Source organism: Mustela nivalis (assembly GCF_964662115.1).
Source record: "Mustela nivalis genome assembly, chromosome: 3".
In the NCBI taxonomy this organism is placed as follows: domain Eukaryota; kingdom Metazoa; phylum Chordata; class Mammalia; order Carnivora; family Mustelidae; genus Mustela; species Mustela nivalis.
In genome coordinates this window covers 114501452-114523522 of record NC_139022.1, presented here as the reverse complement: position 1 = coordinate 114523522, position 22071 = coordinate 114501452, and the positions used below count along the sequence as shown (strand labels likewise).

Here is a 22071-nt window from a genome sequence, read left to right as displayed (position 1 = left end):
TGTAGTTCTAAAAAGCATCTTTTTAGATCAAAGAGCAATCTTCAAATTCAATAAATATAAATAACCAACATTCTATACAGTTTGGAAATCTCTGATCAGTCCTAAGATATGTATAGGAGGAAACCATGTCATTTGTGATAGAACAGAAGGGGGAGGAAGAGTAGATTAGAAAATAAATCATAACTTTTAAAAATAAATTCTACTACCAGTTTCTTCTAATAACATTAGGGAGGTGGGTAATCTACTTCTAATCCCATGTGTTAAAAACATACTAGGATAAGCTACAGATCAATCTGATGCATCCTTCTTAAGAGCTCCCCCAAAACACATCTCAATGCAAAACAGGGGCTCTTTCCTTTGCCCAGCAAAAATTAAATGGTCCTTAGAAATCTGTTTTAAAAACGTGTCACATGGAAGAATATCTGGAATAAAAAAATGGACATAAAAAAGGGGATACCCAAAATAAGTAAGAACTGTATAGGCAAACCATCCCTTGAAATCGGGAATTACTAGGGGCAAAGGCAGATGAGGCATATTTATGACACAACAAGGATAAATCCTTCGGATACTCGGTGTTATGTTTAACTGCAGGACTGATACACCAGAAGTAATAAAAACAAGTCTATTTTTCTAACAATCTATCACCCTCACTACATTTCTGAACAAGGTTTACATGAAGTCTCATTTAAAGCCATACTGTGGAAGAGGAAGCAATTCATCTCCCCTGATTAAAATATAAATCTATCTTGAAGTAAAATAATGGTACTTTTATCAGAGTGTTTTCATGGCTTGACATTTACTCTAAGCTTGATTTGAGAACTAATGGTTAATTAGACGATGTGATGAAAACCTTGTAAAAGCTGGGGATTGTACCCCGAAATAAACAGATCTCCTGTTGAAGGAGTTTGGCTCATTAAAAATGAAGGATTCAGCCAGAAAACACTGATAAGGTTAGCTCAGGTTAGAACACTAGTGATCCTAGGTGTTAGGTAAATAGCAACCATTGTTTCAGGCTTCATCCCCTGATCCTGGAGGACTGCACCTGCCTCTTTGATGGTCTAGAGCCTACCTGGGTTCCCCTTGACTAATTCTGCAGATTCTTGTGATTTCTCAAATACTTCCATGTAGGCTTTCATGTTTCCCTTACATAAAACTAACTAGAACTAGGAACAATGAAAGAAGTAGAAGTACTGTGGCTCCTAGGTTTATCGCTTCCTTTAGAATAGTGACAGTTTTCTTCCTTACTATCTAACCTTTTCTTTCTAGGACTTTCCTTCTTAATTAAAACTAGTATCTCTGTTCCACCAGTTGACTTGTATGTGATTCTGAAGTTAAAAGTAAAACACTATTCAGTCTCCTGCTGCATCTCTGTCTCCCTTTCTCCCTTTAGTTAAACATTTTTAGGCATTCTGGGTTTTTTTTTTTTTTTTTTGCAAATATGCATGTGCTCATGTGATCAACACCCATGACCACATAGGGCGCTACATGACAACAGCATATCCCGGTCATCACTCTAAATCATTGCATGAAGACCTGTTTCTTTTAAAATGCTTTTCCCCCATTGATTTTCATATCTGGTCTATGTCCTGCTCGAACATCCTGATAGGCTTTCATGGCCCTTGGGATCAATCTGAAACTCCTCAGCATAGAAGTTAAGAACCTTAGCAACCAGAACTTAATCTCAACCATCTTTCTTATTTTTTCTCCAGCTATTCCCTCCCTCAGCTCTCTTTCACAGATACATTCTTCACACTCTCTCCGGAGCCCCTCAGACACTTTCTGTGTCTGCAATCTTACTCACACCTTTCTTCTTACTCGGCACATCCCTGTTCCCTTCATGCAATTCCTACCTGTGTGCCAAAGTCTACACCCATACCCACTTCCTCAAGAATTTTTGACTTAGAGAATCCAATGCCTACAAAATGATTTAGCAGTTAATCACCCATGGCCTTAAACATTTTCTTTTATTATTTTTTTTCACATTTCTATTTCCAGGTTTTGTTTTCTTAAGAATATTGCAAGACAACATTGTGCACTGAAACTTTTATAAGGCTCAAGAAAATGTCCTTGGATGTTGTGGCCATAAGATTTCTACATGCTTATTGCTCTCATTTCCTGAACTTTGTGGCTTTGCTGCTGACTGGTACTTTGAAATCTCTCTGCTTAGGGTTCCTGCTGGATCCATGTTCACAACAGCAGACATATCATCTTGCATACAGAATTTGCTCACTGCTCTTATCAGTTCATTAATTACTCACTGCTGTCTGCTAGTCACTCTCTCTGCCTAAATTACAATGTGGAAATTAAGTATTAATAATGCCAGAGTATTCCAAAATGACATCAGGGTCATTAAACTGTGCTATTAAAAATGCTTCTAAGAAAAAGATTATTAGCATGTTTCTATTCTTCTTTAGAATGGACATATGTTAGTACTCTATGTTGAAAAGAAAGCTCTGTTCTGGGTATTCTAAAAAAAAAAAAACCTTGATAAAACATACTAGATAAAATTACCTCAGCATTTGACTTTTATATTTAGTATAAAGTAAAATGTGAAAACTATCTTAGTTTGAAATTAAAATGTCCAGCTAAATTCTTCTGCCATGTGAAATTGTTTTTCTACACACAAAAGAAATAAGGCAGTTTACTGGTGCTTTATAATGCGGTTTATACTCAGGATATTTTTATTAACTAAAATAAGAAATGGGGGCAGCAGGGGCGCCTGGGTGGTTCAAGTGGGTTAAAGCCTCTGCCTTTGGCTCAGGTCATGGTCTCCGGGTCCTGGGATCGAGCCCCACATCGGGCTCTCTGCTCGGTGGGGAGCCTGCTTCCTCCTTTCTCTCTCTCTGCCTGCCTCTCTGCCTACTTGTGATCTCTGTGTGCCAAATAAATAAATAAAAAATCTTAAAAAAAAAAAAAAGAAATGGGGGCGGCATTTAGCATATGCCACTCTCAGAAGAGAGCTGCAGATAACATGCAGTTTCATATTCAAGAAAAATTTTTTGAGTCCATCCAACTCATTATTGTTAGTATATATGTGGTTATAAAATAAATGGCACAGACATATCTATAACATACATAATTTAATCATAAACAAATGCAGTGCAAGAAAAAGACAGTCTCAGATTTTAAAATATCAAAATCAAAGTATCTCTTACACATTACAATATTAGATTTGTTTTTTCTCATCTATGGAAAACACATACTTATTCCAAATGTAATAGAGTTATTCAAAAAAGTTTTAAGCTGCTTACTTAAGTTTAACAATGGTTTTATAATTTTGGAGAGCCACTCTTTCCTCCTTAGGGGATCTTTGTTCCTGGGTCAGGATGTTGACCCTGGAATGAATGGGGCCTCTTGCTTAGCACGGGTCTCACTGTGCTTCAGCTCTCTGGAGCTCAAGCAGGCTCTTATCTTGGGGACATATCACGTCCACTGTATCACACCCAGCAGGATGCCAAATGATGCAACGCAGTCATTAACCAATGCAAGTCTCCCTCATCCCTCCCTCATCATCTCCCTCATCCCTCAGATGGTTTGTCTATTCATTTCTAAAGATTTACTGAGCCCCTACTTCCATACAAGGCACCATGTAAGGGTCCGAGGGAGCAGTGTAAGGCCGGACCAATGGAGCTCACAGTCCAGCCAACAAATAAAGCACAAGTATCTGTACAGTGTGCTGAAGTCAGAAACGAAAGAAATGAAAAATATTATGGGGAAGGCTGATTAATTTTGTCCAAGAAGAAAATGTGATATCTAATTAGGGACTTAGAGGATGAGTTAGGTTTTAATGATCACAGAAAGAGGAAATCAAGATGCTTCAGAAGAGAAGATACCATGGGCCAAGCCACGGTAGTGTGGTCACAGAGAACAGTGAGAGGAATGTGAGTGTGAGGCAGCAAGTTGTTAGCAATGAACCTTTTTATTTTTTATTTTTTAAATACTTCATTTATTTTACAGAAGGACAGAGAGCATGAGTGGGGGAGGGGATGCAGAAAGAGAGCGAGAAAGAGAATGTCAAGCAGACTCCATGAAGAGCACAGAGCCTGATGCAGGGCTCCATCCCAGAACACTGAGATAATGAATGACCTGAGCTGAAATCAGGAGTCAGATGCTTAACTGACTGAGCCACCCAGGCACCCCAGCAATGAGTCTTGACTACAGATTGGTACCAGGTTCTAAGGGCTTTGAATGTCCAGGTAAAGACTCAGAACTTTATAGAGGCAGGCAAGAGATAAAGAGAATTTATCATAATTTCATGGTAAACCAAATATCTGACAGTGTAGAAAAACAACCTCCATAAATCACTGTGAATCTTGATCTTGATTATCTGAATACAATGAAGAATATGCCTCCTTTCCAATGCAAAAAAAAAAGTGAACACAAATTTTGTTTGACAAATATTTAGAAATGTAAAAAATCAAATACAAAAAATTAATTTGGAAATATGATATAAAAGATTAACATTTGTGTCAAATTCTTCTAACTAGTTTGCTTTTCTTCTCAGCCCTTACCACCTCCATTCTAATCCATGCTCAAAGGCCTCTGATTACTCCACCTGCCAAATAAAATATATATACCTGATGTGGATGTCTAGAACTTCACAAGAATAACCTCGCTTACATCTCTAGCCTCCCTTTTTATTCTAGCCATATTCTAGAACGTAAATTTTCTGAAACTAGGGTCTATGGCATGAGCCAATGATGTTTAATGCTGACTCCCAAATTGGTATTCCTCCCACAGAGTTGAATCCAGGCCTGTTTCAAGCTGATGAATACGTGTACATGTATGTACACAGATTATCCTCCTACATAGTTTTAGAAAATCAAACCAAGTGGAGGTTTGACTAGTTTTCAACCCTCACAGACCTCTCACTTCAAAATTAAATTAAATTAAATGAATTAGACTTACAGGTGGTGAGTCAACAGGCACACTGACCCTAAAATAAGTTAATTTTCTCCAATTTCTACACTTAATAGTCCACATAAAATGTTTAACCTAATGTAAGATACAGACTTGATGCATTCATAAAGAACAAACAACTATCATTCAAATCCCATTACTCTAAGATGGGAGAGGGAGGCCAGACATAGATATCCTACCTCTCCAAGCAGATTGTCCGCACAGTACCTGAGAAACCACTCACACTAGAGACCTTGATACCTAGATACAGGGTCTCCACCTGCTTGAAATAGCTAAGGAGGCAGTGTAGTGTCAGAGTAACACAGGGGCAGGAGTCCAGAGATCTGCATTAGAACACCAGCTCCATCTGCTGGAGGTAAGTCACTTAGCTAACCTCTCTGAGCCTCAGATTTCTTTGTCTGCAAATCTGAATAATTAAACTGATGACACAGAGCTATCACGAGGATTACATAACATATGGGTCCAGGGCAGGCACATCCTCTTTCTTCTCCTCTTAACCATAATCAAGAATGTTTTGCTACACACTTACTAGAAGAAACTGAGGAACAGAGGGGTCAGTGGGCAAGTCAGAACTTGCCCAAGGCCGCACAGTTCTGAGATATTGAGGTAATACAGATGTGCAGTGCCTTACACATGGCATTGGTTTCAGAAATGGTAATGATTATTTTTACTACTACTCCCTCTGTTTTTTTTTTTTTTCGATTACAGTCACTGTTATTCTTCTGTTAGTATTTATGATGACAATATGGTATTCTCAAGGCAGAATCTACACCTCTCACATTCACATCGCATGGTGGCCCTAAGTTTAAGTTTTGCTCAACAATGGATGACCAAGACCATGACTGAGAAATACTATTTCTTCTTTCCAAACACGGGAAAACATACAAATATATTTGGCTTTACTTCAAATATATTTAAAACACAAATTAAAGGTGTCAGTTTCTTTTTTGTAATCACTCTTTTCACTAGAATAAACAAGCTGTAAGGAAATAAGACCCTGACTACATTCATGATTCATAGCAACAGAAGAAGCTTTAATTACTACATTCTGTCTCCCAAGGCAGATTTTTTTTAAAAAGTATCTTTCTCTTGCCTTTGTGTCTCTAGCACTGGGCAAGAGCAATGTCTTGAGGAAGTCTTCCTTCATTTCCAAAAAGACACTGACAACATAAAACAAACCCAGATGGCTTTTGAAACTGAAGTCTTCACAAAGAGCACCTGGCCTATCAAGTCCTCAATAGGGGTGCCATTTATTTTAAACAACCTTTTCAGCCATTTTCCCAATGGTTTTATAATCGTTGCCATCTTCATACACGTTTGGGCTATTCTGTTATTATAAAGAAGCACTGTACTGTGCCTTCAAAAATCCAAGGCTTACCAATGCACCGAGAGCCATCTGTTGAGGTGACGTAGCCACGTGGACAAATGCAAAAATAGCTTCCCACGGTGTTGGAACACTCGCCAGTCTCACATATCCCAGGAATGATGCTGCACTCATCGATGTCTAATCAAGGGAAGAAGGAGAAGATGATTGAGAAAGGCCTCCATTAAACAGCTTGTACAAGTGATTTTTTTTTTAAAGAGTATCAGAGCACTCATGGTTGATTAGGTCAGATCATATAACCCTGAATATACTCTTGTTTCAGGCCCTGAGGAATTTCTCACACATATCTATGGGAACTGAGATGAAAGTAAACTCCCATGGCAGTAACACAATGCCAACTAAAGCAAAACTCTATATCCTTTTCTCCCCCCACCCCACAATTGCAATTTAAATTGAAAATAAGTAATATGCCTATGTTTTAGTTTCTGTTCTATATCAATTAGGGAATTATCCTACTACAGCCTTAAACACACACACACACACACACACACACACACACACATATATAGGGATTACATTTTAAAATGTGGAATAACAGAATACATTAAAAAATTTATAGCTGATTTTCATGCTAATTGTCTGAACCAAGGGGTGGTAGCAAGTAGGTTTTTTTTTTTTCCTATTTGGCTTTGGGCCATGTTTTTGTACTTACATTTGAATATGGGTGTATTTGACATTCTCAAAATTAACTTTAAATCTAAAAATAATATAGAAACATGGCAGAGGGCAAACTTGGGAGGCTTTGGGAGGTATCCAGTTTTCCCACTGTACCTCCCTGCACTTACCCGTTCAGCTTACTCAATGCTTGGACTAGTCTATCCCCTTGCAAGTTCGTGAAAGGTGTGCTTTCTTTTAAACTTTAGTGAAAGCAGAAAACCGGTCCATTTATGTAAGTATTAATGTATTTTTCCTCTTGTTCAGTAAGCAGAGAGAGGTGGAAAGTCAAACAAAACTACAATTAAGTATACCAGGACCTAAATACTAATACATTTAAGAGGAAATGAGCAATTGTGAGGGAAATCCAGCCGCAGATGCCTAGGAGTTGGTCTAAGGCACAGAGCTAGTAAAGACCACTGAATACCGAGAAGGATTTAAAAGTAATAAACATAATGATTACAGAAAAGCAAACCTTAGCTTTTAGTTTCTTTTGAGTTTTTAGTTGCATATTTATTTTTTAATGTATAAAAAAAGGGAAAAATCATATTCTTGTAAATATAAGGAAAGAAATTTTAAACCCCACAATTTAAAAAATAGTTGGCAATGCCTTTCTTGAATTCCTCCATTGATCTAATCATTCTTTTTTCCCCATTTATTCTGACAAGTTACTCTTGCCTACATGCTGTGTCATGAAGTAACTATAAGCCTGTGTGTCTTCTTGGAATGTTCTCATATAAAAAAGTTACCAGATTCAGACATTCCCTGAAATAATATCTTCATTTGAGGCTTAGCAGTTAGCCACTGAAGGCACACGGGTACAAATCAAAATTGACCAACTCCCTAAGAGAGATCAGAATTCTAACATGAATTGACTAGATGAGAAGCAAGTATATAATGTGGTGCAGTTACCATCAGATTTAATTCAACAAAACAAAACCATGTGTGTAAAACTAGGACCTACTGCATCTTGTGCTGCTATCTTAGGGCCATGCATCTTAATGAAATGGAATGTGAATTCAGAATAGAAAGGAAACTAGAAGGACTATGCTTTAATCACCGAACACACTGATCAGTCACTTGAGGATAAGGAAGACTATACAAGAGACGAGCACACAGTGCAGCAAGCATTGCAGAGGTATGACAGCCCTTCTGATCCTCTATGGTCATAGCAACAGTCCAGGCACTTATGGAGCCCAGGGCTGATCTAAATTCTTAAAATTAGAACCCTTACGTCCTCCATTTAAGCATTAATTCTTATTTCCAAGCATTTCTTTTTATAATAAAGAACTTCATGCTCTACTTCCAAATACCATCTCTGACAATGAAGAGTAGAAAACTGAAAGAGGTTTGACATTTTTCTTTTTGAAGGAAAAGAAAAACGTGGAACAGAGAAGAACACATGGAGTGATATTAAACTTGTGGTTTTTGCATTAAATATTTTCATGAACAAAAACTCCATGTTTCACAATTCTTAGAATTAACTAGGAACCTTAGAAGGTTAGCGTCCAAATAATTGTATGAAAAAGGCTTCTTCTAAAGTATTAAGAAATCCTATATGGACACTAGGAATGTATTTCATTTTTCAGTAGCCACCCACCTAAATTTTAAAAATTCATTGCTTTTCTCTTTAAACTGATCAAAACACCCTGCATGTCAATGCAGTCATGCCCAATGTTTACCAATTTAAATCTAGCATTAATAGTTATGGTAAGAAGGATGTGTGCCTTCAGCTCTTTTATAATATTAGTTCTTTTTTTTAATTTTTTTAATTTTTTTTTATTAATTTTTTATTTTTTATAAACATATATTTTTATCCCCAGGGGTACAGGTCTGTGAATCACCAGGTTTACACACTTCACAGCACTCACCCAAGCACATACCCTCCCCAATGTCCATAATCCCACCCCTTTCTCCCAAACCCCCTCCCCCCAGCAACCCTCAGTTTGTTTTGTGAGATTAAGAGTCACTTATGGTTTGTCTCCCTCCCAATCCCATCTTGTTTCATTGATTCTTCTCGTACCCACTTAAGCCCCCATGTTGCATCACCACTTCCTCATATCAGGGAGATCATATGATAGTTGTCTTTCTCTGCTTGACTTATTTCGCTAAGCATGATACGCTCTAGTTCCATCCATGTTGTCGCAAATGGCAAGATTTCATTTCTTTTGATGGCTGCATAGTATTCCATTGTGTATATATAATATTAGTTCTTCAAGATCATATGTCACAATCAGATTTGAAAGCAGTACCTTTGCAAATATAAAGAGTCCACTTGCTTGGTAAGATACACAGGAAGTGTGTCTAAAGATAAGCCTATTCACTGAAAAAGGCAAAGTCTTAATACAAGGAGTTGGTTTCATTCATCCTCAGCGTATCTAATGTGCCTCCAACAACCTTCTCTTGAGCTTTTTTTTTTTTTTTAAAGATTTTATTTATTTATTTGACAGACAGAGATCACAAGTAGGCAGAGAGGCAGGCAGAGAGAGAGGAGGAAGCAGACTCACTGCAGAGCAGAAAGCCTTATGTGGGGCTTGATCCCAGGACCCTGGGATCATGACCCGAGCCAAAGGCAGCAGCTTTAACCCGCTGAGCCACCCAGGCGCCCCCTCTTGAGCTTTTTTAAGAAAAGCTTATTTAGGGGCACCTGGGTGGCTCAATGGGTTAAAGCCTCTGCCTTTGGCTCGGGTCATGATCTCAGGGTCCTGGGATAGAGCCCCACATAAGGCTTTCTGCTCTGCAGTGAGTCTGCTTCCTCCTCTCTCTGCCTGCTTCTCTGCCTACTTGTGATCTCTGTCTGTCAAATAAATAAATAAAATCTTTAAAAAAAATTTTATTTATCGGATCAGAGAAAGACAATTATCATATGATTATCTCTCTGATATGAAGAATTTGAGAGGCAGGATAGGGGGTTGTGGGGGAAGGGAGGGGAAAAAATGAAACAAGACAGGATTGGGGAGGGAGACAAACCATGAGAGACTCTTAATCTCAGGAAAAAAACTGAGGGTTGCTGGGGATTTGGGGGAGGAGGAATAGGGTGGCTGGGTTATGGATACTGGGGAGGGTATGTGCTGTGAATTGTGTAAGTCTGATGATTCAGACACCTGTGCTCCTGAAGCAAATAATACATTGTATGTAAATTTTTTCAAAAGTTTATTTATGGGGTTGGGGGAGAGGGAGAGCTCCCACGTGGCTCAGTTCTTAAGCACTGGACTCTTGATTTTTTCTCAGGTCATGACCTCAGGGTCATGAAATTGAGCCCAGCATTGTGTCCCATGCTCAGCAGAGAGTCTGCTTGAGGTTCTCTTCCCCACCCCATTGTTTCCCCCACCTGAAGTTGTGTGCTTTCTCTTTCTCTCTCTCTAATATAAAAATTAAAATCTTTAAAACTTTTATCAGTTTGGTGGTTTTGGCCAGCAAATACCAGAAAAGTTGGTCTAAAGGGCCATAAACCAAAAAATTAATAGCTTGCATATCTCAAGTCCATATGGTATGGACATGAAGGTTGGTTTAAGTCAATGTCTTTTGTTCATTTTCTCTGAGATTTGCTCAACTATGCACTCTGTGCTTTGATTTCATCCTTAGGCTATCTTCCCTGATGGGAGCAAAACAACTGTAGCAGTTTTCTAGGCTTGATCTTTGACCGCAGGACACCTAGTAGAAGAGAGGGTGTCTCTTCCTGGGGCTCTCTTTTAGGAGGGAGGAAACTTTTCCCCAAGGGCACCCAGCAAACCTTCCCTGTTCTCCTAATGTTCTGAGCTATATTCCTCTAGCCAGGAGAATATGCTGGTTGGCAAAGGCCTGGAATCCTGAACCAATTACCGTAGCCAGTGGAATGCACTTACACTAATAAAGAACACCAAAAACTAAAGCAAAAAACAACATGGTTAAGTACATCTGAATAGAGAGCACAGCTGAAGCATGGAACGTGTACCAGAATGGATAGGAAGCTGATGGAAAATGAGCTTAGTTAGTTAGCCATAGGCTGAATCCTGGAGAGTCCTCCCAAGGACTTTGGCTTTTATTCTGAGGTGATTTATAGTGTCTATGAAGGAGGTTAAACAAGTGCATTCATTAGAAAATCAGTATTTTAGAAAGACAATTCTTGTGTGTAATGTGGACAGCTAATGATTAATGATTAACTAGAGATTATTGATGAGAGTATGGAACAAGCTTTACGATGAGAAAAAGAACATATTTTCGTGAGATATGAGGAAGGAGAAATCAACAGGACTTTGCTACGGCATTAAATCAGACTTCTAGCTTGATTAACAAGGGAGATTAATGGTAGGTCTATTAACAGAGAACAGGACATGGAAAGAAGACATTTTAAGGTCAAGCTGGGTTTTGGACTTTCTGAACTTCAGATTTTTGAGAGAAATGGGCAGCAATTCCAACTGCATAGCTACAAATTTGAAACTCAATGAAGACATAAGGGGTAAGAATATACACTTGTGATTTATCACCAACTCAGTGGGTTGTGTTTGAAGTTGTAGCAATAAATAAGATGTGCAAAGGAGGTATGCAATGAAGAGAGCTGAATTTAAGGAGGGAAATTCTGAGAACCTCCACATTCTAAGAGAAAGTCAAGGGAAGAAAAGTCACTAGAGCAGACTGGGGAGGAAAAATTAGGGAGAGATGAGGAAGAACATGATGAACGAAGGCCAGGGTGCACACTGTCAAAAAGGGGGCTATTGAGTGTGCCACAGAAGAGTAAAGAAAGAGAAGGGCTGGAAAGTGGTTGGTAATTTGAAGAAGTTGAGCACAGGATTTTTTTTTTTTTAAAAGGAAAATTAGATCTAAGCGAAACCATCTGACAGATTTGACTGCCAAACCACAGAACCTCATATTTGTCAACCAACATTTACAACATTTACTGTAAATCTTACTCTAAGCAGAATATAATGAATAATTTGGTAAGTAGTGCTAAGTGTGATCTCAGATATCACTGAATTCTAAGAACATGGCCCTAGAGATTCTGTCAATTCCAATATGGATGTATACTATAAAGTAGTCCATGTAACAATTACGTTACAGAGAACTTAGAACAAATTAAACGAGAAAGTCTGCTTTTAAAAAAGTCTTCATATTTTCTTCCTCTCAGTGTCAAGGAACTGTATGTATATGGTCTATTCTGTATAACTTTTTTTGGTATAGGAAAATATATATTTCCATTTTACCCTGGACTTCTATTAATATGTTATTTAAATTTATGACTAAATTTTAAGCAAAATAAACTGCTATCTATTTCTGCTTTTATAAGGACAACAGGCATTACAGAAATGGCAAAATAAGCTATAATGAAAAAGTAACATTTGATTTCCTACTTTCAGATTTTGAATGGTGTGTATCAACTGTCCTCAGAATTCCATTGTATATTCATAAGCAGTTTTACTGAAATATTATGTGGTGTACATTCACCCACTTACAGTGTAAAATTCAATGTTTTTTAGTATATTCACAGAGTTGTGCAACCATTGCTACAACTTAATGTTAGAATATTTCATCCCCTCAAAAGTATTCCATCCTGTCAGTAATCACCCTTCATGCCTCCCTTTAAGCTCTAGGGAGTAACTAACTTACATATAACCAAAAGATCTACAACTAATACCAACTAATCTGTCTTTATAGCTTTGCCTGTTCTGGATCTCTCATATAAATGGAATCATAAAATATATGCTGTTTCAGGACTGGCTTCTCTCACTTACTATAATGTTTTCAAGGTTTATCAATGTTGTGGCATATACCAGTAGTACATTCCTTTTAATTGCTGAATAATATTCCAGTGTATGGATATATCACATTTTATCTACTCATTCATCAGTTAATGGATATTCAAGTTGTTTCCTTTTTTTGGGGGGGATAAAGCTGCTATGAACATTTGAGTATTAGTTTTATGTGGACATTTATTTTCATCTCACTTGAGGATAAACCTAGAAGGGAAATTGCTCAGTCATAAGGTAACTCTATGTTTAATTTATTGAGGAACTGCCAAATTGTCTTCCAAAGTACCTGTAGAATTTTAAATTCCCACTAGCAATGTATGAAGATTCCAGTTTCTCCATATCCTTGCCAAGATCCATTATTATTTTTTATTTTGTAATAATGTGAATTGGTATCACACTGTAGTTCTGGTTTGCATTTCCCTAATGACTAAAGATGTTTAGCACATTTTCATGTACTTACTGGTTTTTTACATTTTTTCTTTGGAGAAATATCTATTTAATTGTTTGTCCAGCTTTTAGTTGAGTTATTTGCTCATTAGTAACTGAGTTTAAGGAGTTCTTTATATATTTCCTACATCCGTTATATATGTCCTTTATATATGTCCTATATATATAATTTGCATATGAATTTCTAATATGAACTTTAGACTGCCTATTTCTGCAAAACAAAAAACAAATCAGAAGTGCAACAGGGATTGTGTTGCACCTACAGATCAATTTAGGAAATACTATCATCTTAACAATATTAAGTATTCCCATCTATAGATATAGGATGTTTTCCCTTTTATTTAGAACTTGTAATTTCTTCAAAAAGGTTTTGCAGTTTTAAATGTAAACGTCTTCCGTTTCCTTTCCTTTGTTAAATGTATTCCTAGCACTTTGTTCTTTTTGAAATGCAATTGATTTTTTATATATTGATATTGCATAACATCAACGTGGCTGAACTCCTTTGTCGGATCTAATAGTTTTTTGGAGGATACCTTCTCCACTTCAATGGATACCTTATTCACTTCAGTTGACATCCTCTCCTCCAAAGGCATGTTATCTGCACCTAGATAATTTTACTTCCTCTTTTCCAATCTGGATACTCCCTAATTTCTTTTCCTACCTAATTGCTCTGTTAGCAAGAAGTATTCATTCTTTTGTCAGGAAGTATGATGTTAACTATAGTTTTTTATTATGAAGTATGATGTTAGCTCTTATCAGGTTAAGGGTGTTTCTTTCTATTCCTAATTTGTTGATCATTTTTATCATGGAAGGGTGTCAGATTTTTCTAATGCACTTCTTGCATCTACTGAAATGACTGTATGGCTTTTATCTTTAACTCAATTATTTGGATGGTGTATTGTATTATATTATTTGATTTTTCAGAGGCTGAACTACCACCTTGCATTCCCAGTCTCAGAATGATACTGTCCTCAGAGAATATGTATTTTTATAACCATTATAACTCTGATGGCATAATTTTTTTTATCATTAGGAAATGTTCCTCTTTAACACCAGTAACATTTTTTATTTAGCCATTCTAAACTATTCCAAATATTCTGTCTGTACTTTGCATAATGTATCTTGTTCTCACCTTTTAATCATCAACCTATCTATTTTTTTATTTTAAAGTATGTCTTCTAGAGGCAGTCCATGGAATGGGAGAAGGTATTTGCAAATGACATTACAGATAAAGGGCTGATATTCAAGATCTATAAAGAACTTCTCAACACTCAAACAACAAATAACTCAGTTAAAAAACAGTTAAAGACATGAATGGACACTTCTCCAAAGAAGACATACAAATGGCTAACAGATATATGAAAAAATGCTCAACATCACTAGCCATCAGGGAAATACAAATTGAAACCACAATGAGATACCACCTTACACCAATCAGAATGGCAAAAATGAACAAAACAGGAAACACGAAATGTTGGTGAGGATGTGGAGAAAAGGGAACCCTCTTACCCTGTTGGTGGGAATGCAAGTTGGTACAGCCACTCTGGAAAACAATATGGAGGTTCCTTAAAGTGTTAAGAACAGAGCTATCCTATGAGCCAGAAAATGCAGTACTACGTATCTACCCCAAAGATAGAGTTAGTGAAAAGAAGGGTAACATGCACCTTCAATGTTCACAGCAGCAATGTCCAAAACAGCCAAAGTGTGGAAGAAGCCGAGATGCCCTTCAACAGATGAATGGATAAAGAAGTTGTCCATATATACAGCGGAATATTATTTAGCCATCAGAAAGGATAAATACCCACTATTTACATCAACATGGATGGAACTGGAAGGGATTATGCTAAGTGAAGTAAGTTAAGCAGAGAAAGACAATTGTCATATGGTTTCATTCATATGTGGAACTTAAGCAATAGCTTGGAGGACCATAGGGGAAGGGAGGGAAATCCAAAGAGAGAGAAATCAGACAGGGAGATAAACCATGAGAGAACTATGGACTCCAGGAAACAAACTGAGGGTTTCAGAGAGGAGCGGAATGGGGGATAGGGCAACAGGGTGATGGACACTGAAGGCACGTGCTGTGATGAGCACTAGGGGTTATACTTAACTACTGAATCACTGAACAGTTCACCAAAAATTAACGATGCACTATACAGTGGCTAACTGAATATAATAATAATTAAAAAAAAAAAAACACAAAGTATGTCTTCTGTAGAAGGTGCAAGGTACTGATTGGTCAAATGTTGTACTTAGGGTCTCTTGGCCAGTTAGCGGTTGACCCTTTACTGCTTGGATGTACATGTGGCATAGAGGATGCTATCACAGTTAAGAGTATGGGTTTTTTTTTTGCCCCACGTTCTGTCAAGGAACAGTAGTCTGGAAGTCTCCTCTCTGATCTCACTCGAGCAGGTAGAGCTTTGGGCATGCCTGGAATTTCACAGGGGCGGGGACATCTGTGCTATGGTTTTTAAGCCTGGCTGCCTAGGAGTCCCTCCTTGGTCAGGGTAGCTTAAATTATTCAGCATTTAGTCAGAGGTTATGTTCAAGTGTTTTGTGTCAGTGAGGCCTCTGCCCTGCGTTGATGGGTCTGTGTGGTTGATTAAGAAATGCTTTCAAGTCTGACCCTCTGCTCATGAGTGGGTGCAGCCTAGTACATACCACAGCTTTCTCAAACCTCAGAGCTGACTGGGATCCTCTGAGGGCTCTTCTGGACTCTTTCCCTGATTCTCTCCATTAAATTTCTGGCTACGCTACTGTTCTGCTTGAATCATTGGGTTACTAGCCTCCTCTTAATTGTCTCTGACCAAAACTTCTACCATGTATGATAGTGCCCTTAGGTATGGAGGTCTCCATTCTCTGTTCCAAATAAAGCTGTCCCTTTAGGCAGAGTTAAGGTTCTCTTAGTCCTCATGATCTGCCTTTTCCCTGGGCACTACAGGGATACTCAAGCAGGGACTCACTATACCTGGAGTGATGCCTCTGCTCTACCAGCAGGTACAAGGGGAAGGAGAGGGCAGTTCCTGTATCCTCAGTACACCCTTCCATGAATGGAACCTCTGCTCTTTGAGCAAACTAGAGTCAATGCCCTTGGACAACCACTAGTGGTACAACCTGGAATATACCTCCCACCTACTGGTGGAAGCTGGGTGTAGAAGAAAAAGCAGTCATCTCTGTTGTTCCCACCTGGATTAGAGCTTTTGAAAATGGAATAAGGGTAGGAAAAGCGAATAAGAAAAACCAGGAGCCTGGCCCTCTATGAATTTATTATCTATTAAAGTAGTAAAGAGTATAATCTAGTATAATCTATTAAATAAATGTAAAACAAGGCATAATATGATGGGTCCCACCAGAGGAGACTAACAATGTACTATCTCAATTCAATTATGAGAACAAGGAAAAGCTCCAGGAGGACACAGCATTAATAAAGAATGCTAAAACATGGGGCAAAACTTCAGTACGGAGAGAAGATGGCAGAAGTTCTTTCAGACAGAAGAAACACTATGAGCCAAAGTACAGAGGTGACCAATTAAAAGGTATGGATGAGAAATGAACAGTTTCCCATGAGCTGAGAGTATTTATAAGGGAGTAGAAGACAACAAAACTGGAAAATCAGAATGCCATTCTCAGGAATCTAACCTTATTTTGTAGCAATGAGGAGCACCTAAATCACAAAGCAGGGAAAGAGTAAGAATTTTACTTTTGATGGGTATTAAAGAGTACACTTATGATGAGCACTGAACAATGTATAGAATTGCTGAATAATATATTGTATGCCTGAAGGTAATATAATACTGTATGCTAACAATATTGCAATTAAAATTAAAAACTTAATAAAAAATAATTTTATCTTTGGTAAATTTATCTGACAATGTTGATGAAGAAGAACAGAGCTAAGGTAAGAACAGGGCAGGAAGAGTAGAGGTAATAACATAGTCCAAGCTCCAGTTAATGAGGGGGGATTAGGAAAGGAAACAATAAATGGAAGAAATATCCTGAGAGTAAAAGCAAGAATAAGAGAAAGGGATGGTAAGATTTCATTACTGAACTAATATTAGCAAAATTAGTAAAATAAAGGAAAGACATTTTTGAGAATATAGATGGTTTCATCATTAACATTTTGAGCTAAAAGTATCTGGAAAATAGCTGAAAATACAAGGAAGATCTTTATAAAGGGACTGGCAGCTATGGATAAAGACAGATGAAACCATCAATGTGAATAAAATCAGTAAAGCTGAGACTATAAGGAGAAGAGAACATAAGAGAAGAAGCTAATGACAGTTTCTAAGGGGATATATTCATTTGAAAGAAGAGAAGCAAGTAAAGATAAAAAAAGAAAAGAGAAGTCACCAGGATTACTGAAAAGGGATTTAAATTTTATTTTATTTTGAAAAGCAATTCAAATTTTTTAAAAGATTTATATATATATATATATATATATATATATATATGTATGTATTTAATTGGAGAGAGAGAAGGAACATTTGTCAAGCATGGGGACAGGGGTAGAAGAAGAGAATCATCAAGCAGACTCCATGCTGAGTGCACTGCCCAATTCGGGGCTTGATCTCAGGACCCTGAGATCATGACCTGAGCCAAAACCAATAGTCAGACTCTCAAATGACTGCACTGACCCAGGCACTCCTGATTTAAATTTTAGAAAAGTAAATGTGACAGACAAAATAATGGCTCACTAATGATGTCCAAGTCCTATCCTAGGAACCTGTGACTATTTGAGTTCATATGACAAAAGGGATTTGGGACTGCTAATCCCTCAAATTGAAATGGGGAGATAATCCTGAATTATCTAGTCCAATGTAATAAAGAGTCCTTGTAAGTGGAAGATGAGGCAAAAGTGCCAGTTCAAAGAGAGATGTGAAGATGCTGCATTGTTAGCTGAAGATGGGAGGGGGCTACAAGCCAGGAATGAAGGGAGTTTCTAGAAGCTGGAAATGTAAAGAAAATGAATTCTTCCCCAGACACTTTAGAAGGAATATGCAGTCCTGTCCATACCTTCATTTCAGTCCTGCCCACACCTTCATTTTGGACTCCTGAGTTCCAAAAATATAAAATAATAAATTTGTGGTTTAAGTCACTAAGCTTTTGATAGTATGTTACAGCAGTGGTAGGAAACTAAGACCTCAAGGAATGTTATTTAAGAAGAAACAGGGTAACCAATAATAGTAAATGCTATGAGGGATTCATGAAAACAAAGGCAATTTTACAAAAGGGTAAGAAATAATTGGTGGAGTAGAAGTTGAGATCACTGGTATAGACGGAGGTTTTAGGAAACCTTACAGTGAAGACAGTCAGAAAGGAACAATACTGACAGGAGACTAAAGAGAGGAAGAGGTTTTGTGTAATGCGGTTTAGGATGGCCTTGATTGTAAGTAAGATAGAATCAGGAAAAAGAGAAACAAGCTAGAAACTGAGCAAATTAATGACAAGAGTTAGGAGTCTAGAAAGGTGACAGAATAAGGTACAGAGCTGGAACATTTTGCTCCGGAAAGATATGAAGACATTTCATCAAAGGCAGGGAAAATGGAAAATGAGGATGCAGTAAGAGAAATGAGGCTGAGTAAGTTCACATCAAATAGCTTCAATTCTCTAGGTAAAATAGAGTACAGATGTTACAAAACTCTAACGTGCACACACAGAAAAATCACAGCAAATATGCAGATTGTGACTTCTAGTCAAGATGTTCTATGGGGTACCTGGGTGGCTCAGTCAGTTAGGCATCTGCCTTCAGCTCTGGTCATGGTCCCAGGGTCCTGGGATCTAGCCCCATGTCCGGCTCTCACTCATTGGAGAGCCTGCTTCTCCCCCTCCCTCTGCCACACCCCCTGCTTGTGTTCTCTATAAAATAAATGAATAAAATCTTAAAAAAAAAAAAGACTGTGATATTCCCCTTTTACTACAAACACATAGCCATGGCAGATGACCCATGAAAAGAGGAAAAAGAAGATCCAGTTGGTTCCAAAACACAAGATAAATGTTTCCTTGGACCACAAATAGAATTGCAAAGAAATAAGTAGAGCTGAAGTGAGGAGTTTGCTGGACTCCTTCCTCAGCTGGTGGTGATGTCCAAGAGATCAGAATGATACTCCATGACAGTGTGGTGCGGTAAACACTAAAGCATGAGCAGTGCAGGGTGATAGGGACACAGAGAAGAGACACGGGTCAGGAAAGACTTTCACCAGACATTCATGGTCACACTAAAACATGTCAGATAAAAAGGCCCACACCAGGCTACGAAGATGAACATGGAATACTGTTTCCTAGGCAGAGGGGAGAGCACACACAAAGATGAGGCAAGAAGGAACATGTGCTGAGGAGCTAAGTGGATGTTAATGAGTCTGAATCACAGAGTGTGTAGAAAGAAGTAAAGCTGGAGAGGTAAGAAGAGGACGGCCCTGCAGGAACTTTATCAAGAAATCAGAAGATTCAAACAGAGGAGTGACATGGCCAAACATGTTCTGGAAAGATCACTGTGCCCACAACATGAAGAAAGGACCGTAGTGGGACAATTAAGAGGCAGGGAGATTCCAAAGAATGCTCAGTAGTCATCTCTCATCGTCCCCCATCATAAAAGAGATGATGGGAATGAAGGCACAGGAGAGCAGATACATTCAAAATATATTTAGGAAGCACAAAATGTCTTGGTGGTAAAACAGTTGTGTCAGGGGTGGCACCTGGGTGGCTGAGACAGTTAAGTGGCTGACTCTGGGTTTCAGCTCAGATTATGATCTCAGGGTCTTGAGATAGAGTCCTGTGTCAGACTCTGTACTCCATAGGGAGTCAGCTTGAGATTCTCTTCCTGTGTCCCTCCCTCACTTGGGTGCATTCTCTCTCAAACAGACAAACAAACAAACAAACAAATAAAATCTTTTTTAAAAAGTCATGTCAGGAGAGGGAGGAATCAAGAGTAGCCTCCTAGATTTAGGATTGTGAGGAGGTATATGGGAAGTGCTAGTAAGGGACATGTGGGATGGATGTGGGGAGTTACAGACCCGATAGGGGTCTGTGCATGCTGAGCTGACTGGGGGACGGGGACAGACTGACTAGGCAGTGGCACACAAAGATAGGGAACAGAGGAGACAGGCACAGGGACTCTATTTGGAGGGGTGCAACTGCATGTAGATTTTTTTCTGCATGAATGTGAGGAAGATAAGGAATGGGAAAAGCCCACCTGGTGATCTTGATGAAGTTAGTTTCATTTGACTAGAGAGGATACTGCACAGATGACAGAGGGTTCTAGAACAAGGCAGAATACAGAAAGAAGAGCAAAACTGTAGGTAATTCCCAGGTTTGACAGGAAGAAGAAGGAAAAGAGAGGACGGGAGCTCAAGACAAAGATGGAAAGATGATGGAAAACCCCATGATCCTCTTCTATCAGAGATGTATGTACAGAGACATCATCTATGAAATGCAGTCAATGGTTTCGTGTTATCTCCTAGGTTTACTGCAGTATGATTACATATACCTTCCTGGACCCTCTTTCTTCTTGCTATTGATATAAGAAAGTACATTTATAATAGTCTGTGTGTTAACATTAATGGGCACTAAAGGGACTTCTCACTTAGGAGGTTTTTTGTTTGTTTAGGGGGAATAATGGCTTTTTTTTTTTTTTTTAAGGCTACTTCTGCAGCCATGTAATGAATGGTTCCCTTTTGGCCTGAAATCAATACTGCATCTTTCTGAACACTAATTTGGAGTAACTCAGGCATGAAGTAATAGCAGCAAGAGGCAGCTCCCTTACAGTGCTTTATAACATTAAAACAGTTGGAAAGCTATTTCTATTCAAAAGATGTAAAAGTTACTGATAATACAGTCAAACAATATGAGCTTAAATTTTTGGTTTGCATCCCCAGATATTTTTGGGGAAGCATAGTTATTTATCAGCAGTGGCTTTTGCTCTCCTTTCTCTCTCTTTTTCAATTTGCTCAGGTTTGAAACATTTTGTTACCCCTTTTTAGCCTAAAATGAGTAAGACCAAATTGTTTACAAGTTCTGAAGACTTAAAATGAGGATGCTAAGTTTTTGTAGGACAGAATTTTAACAACTGAGTGGTGAGCTGTTAAAACTATGTCCTCCAGAAGCTTTACTTTCTTTCCATCCTTTTTGCCTTCCCTAACTACCTTAAAAATTTTAAATATAGGGAAATTAAAATGAAAGGCTCTCTTAATGTTGGGTAAAACCTACAATTTCAACAACACAAAAGTCAGGAAATTCCAAAGTTAAATTTACTATAACCGTTTAGACTTGGCAAAAATGCAAGAATATTTTCTGTTCCTTTTTTTTTTTTTTCGTTAAACATCATTATGTTGATATGTAATCATAAAACCTCAGGATTTCAAAAGGTATTTTGGCTTAATGAAGTGAGAACATTAATTTAAGAAATCTTTATCAATACTCTAATCATGTATCCAGTCATTTATTTTGTATCTTCTGAATAAATGGCATTAAGAGAAAAAAGAAATCTGTCCTACATTCCATTACAGGATTATCATATAAATACTCATTTATCTCTGTGCTTTTCATACTCACTACTGCAGGGGACAAACACCTTTCCCTTAGTCCACTCTGCATTCTTTGGCTGGACTAATAATTAACATAAGAGAGATTAATAGGAGAAAAACTAATTTCTTATGTAAGGGAATCCATAGAAATATGAGACTCAAAGAAGTGATCAAAGCAGGCAGCTTTTTGTACCTTTTAAACAAAGGAACATTATTTGTGAAGATTTGACAACAGGGTTGGGGCTTGAAGTAGCAAATTAATGAAGAAGTAACAAAGTTAGTTTATACAGCTTCTTGGCCCTAAATTTTCTGTCTGGAGATAAGGATGCCTTCTAGCCTCCAGGTTAAAGGGGCATTTATTTCCTGCTTTCAAAGGTATAAAAGAGGGTCATGAGTGTCCCTCTCACATTGCTGTTTCTTAAGT

The 22071-nt window shown here is 38.0% G+C and overlaps 1 protein-coding gene across 1 annotated transcript in view; it reads right to left on the bottom strand.

Annotated features, from left to right (window-relative positions):
• FBN2 (fibrillin 2) overlaps positions 1-22071 on the bottom strand; it is a 247924-nt gene that overhangs the window by 120506 nt on the left and 105347 nt on the right. Inside the window, exon 7 of the mRNA XM_082723375.1 lies at positions 6299-6424. Within this exon, the coding sequence (XP_082579501.1) occupies positions 6299-6424 (126 nt within the window). The remainder of the gene's footprint in view (positions 1-6298; positions 6425-22071) is intronic.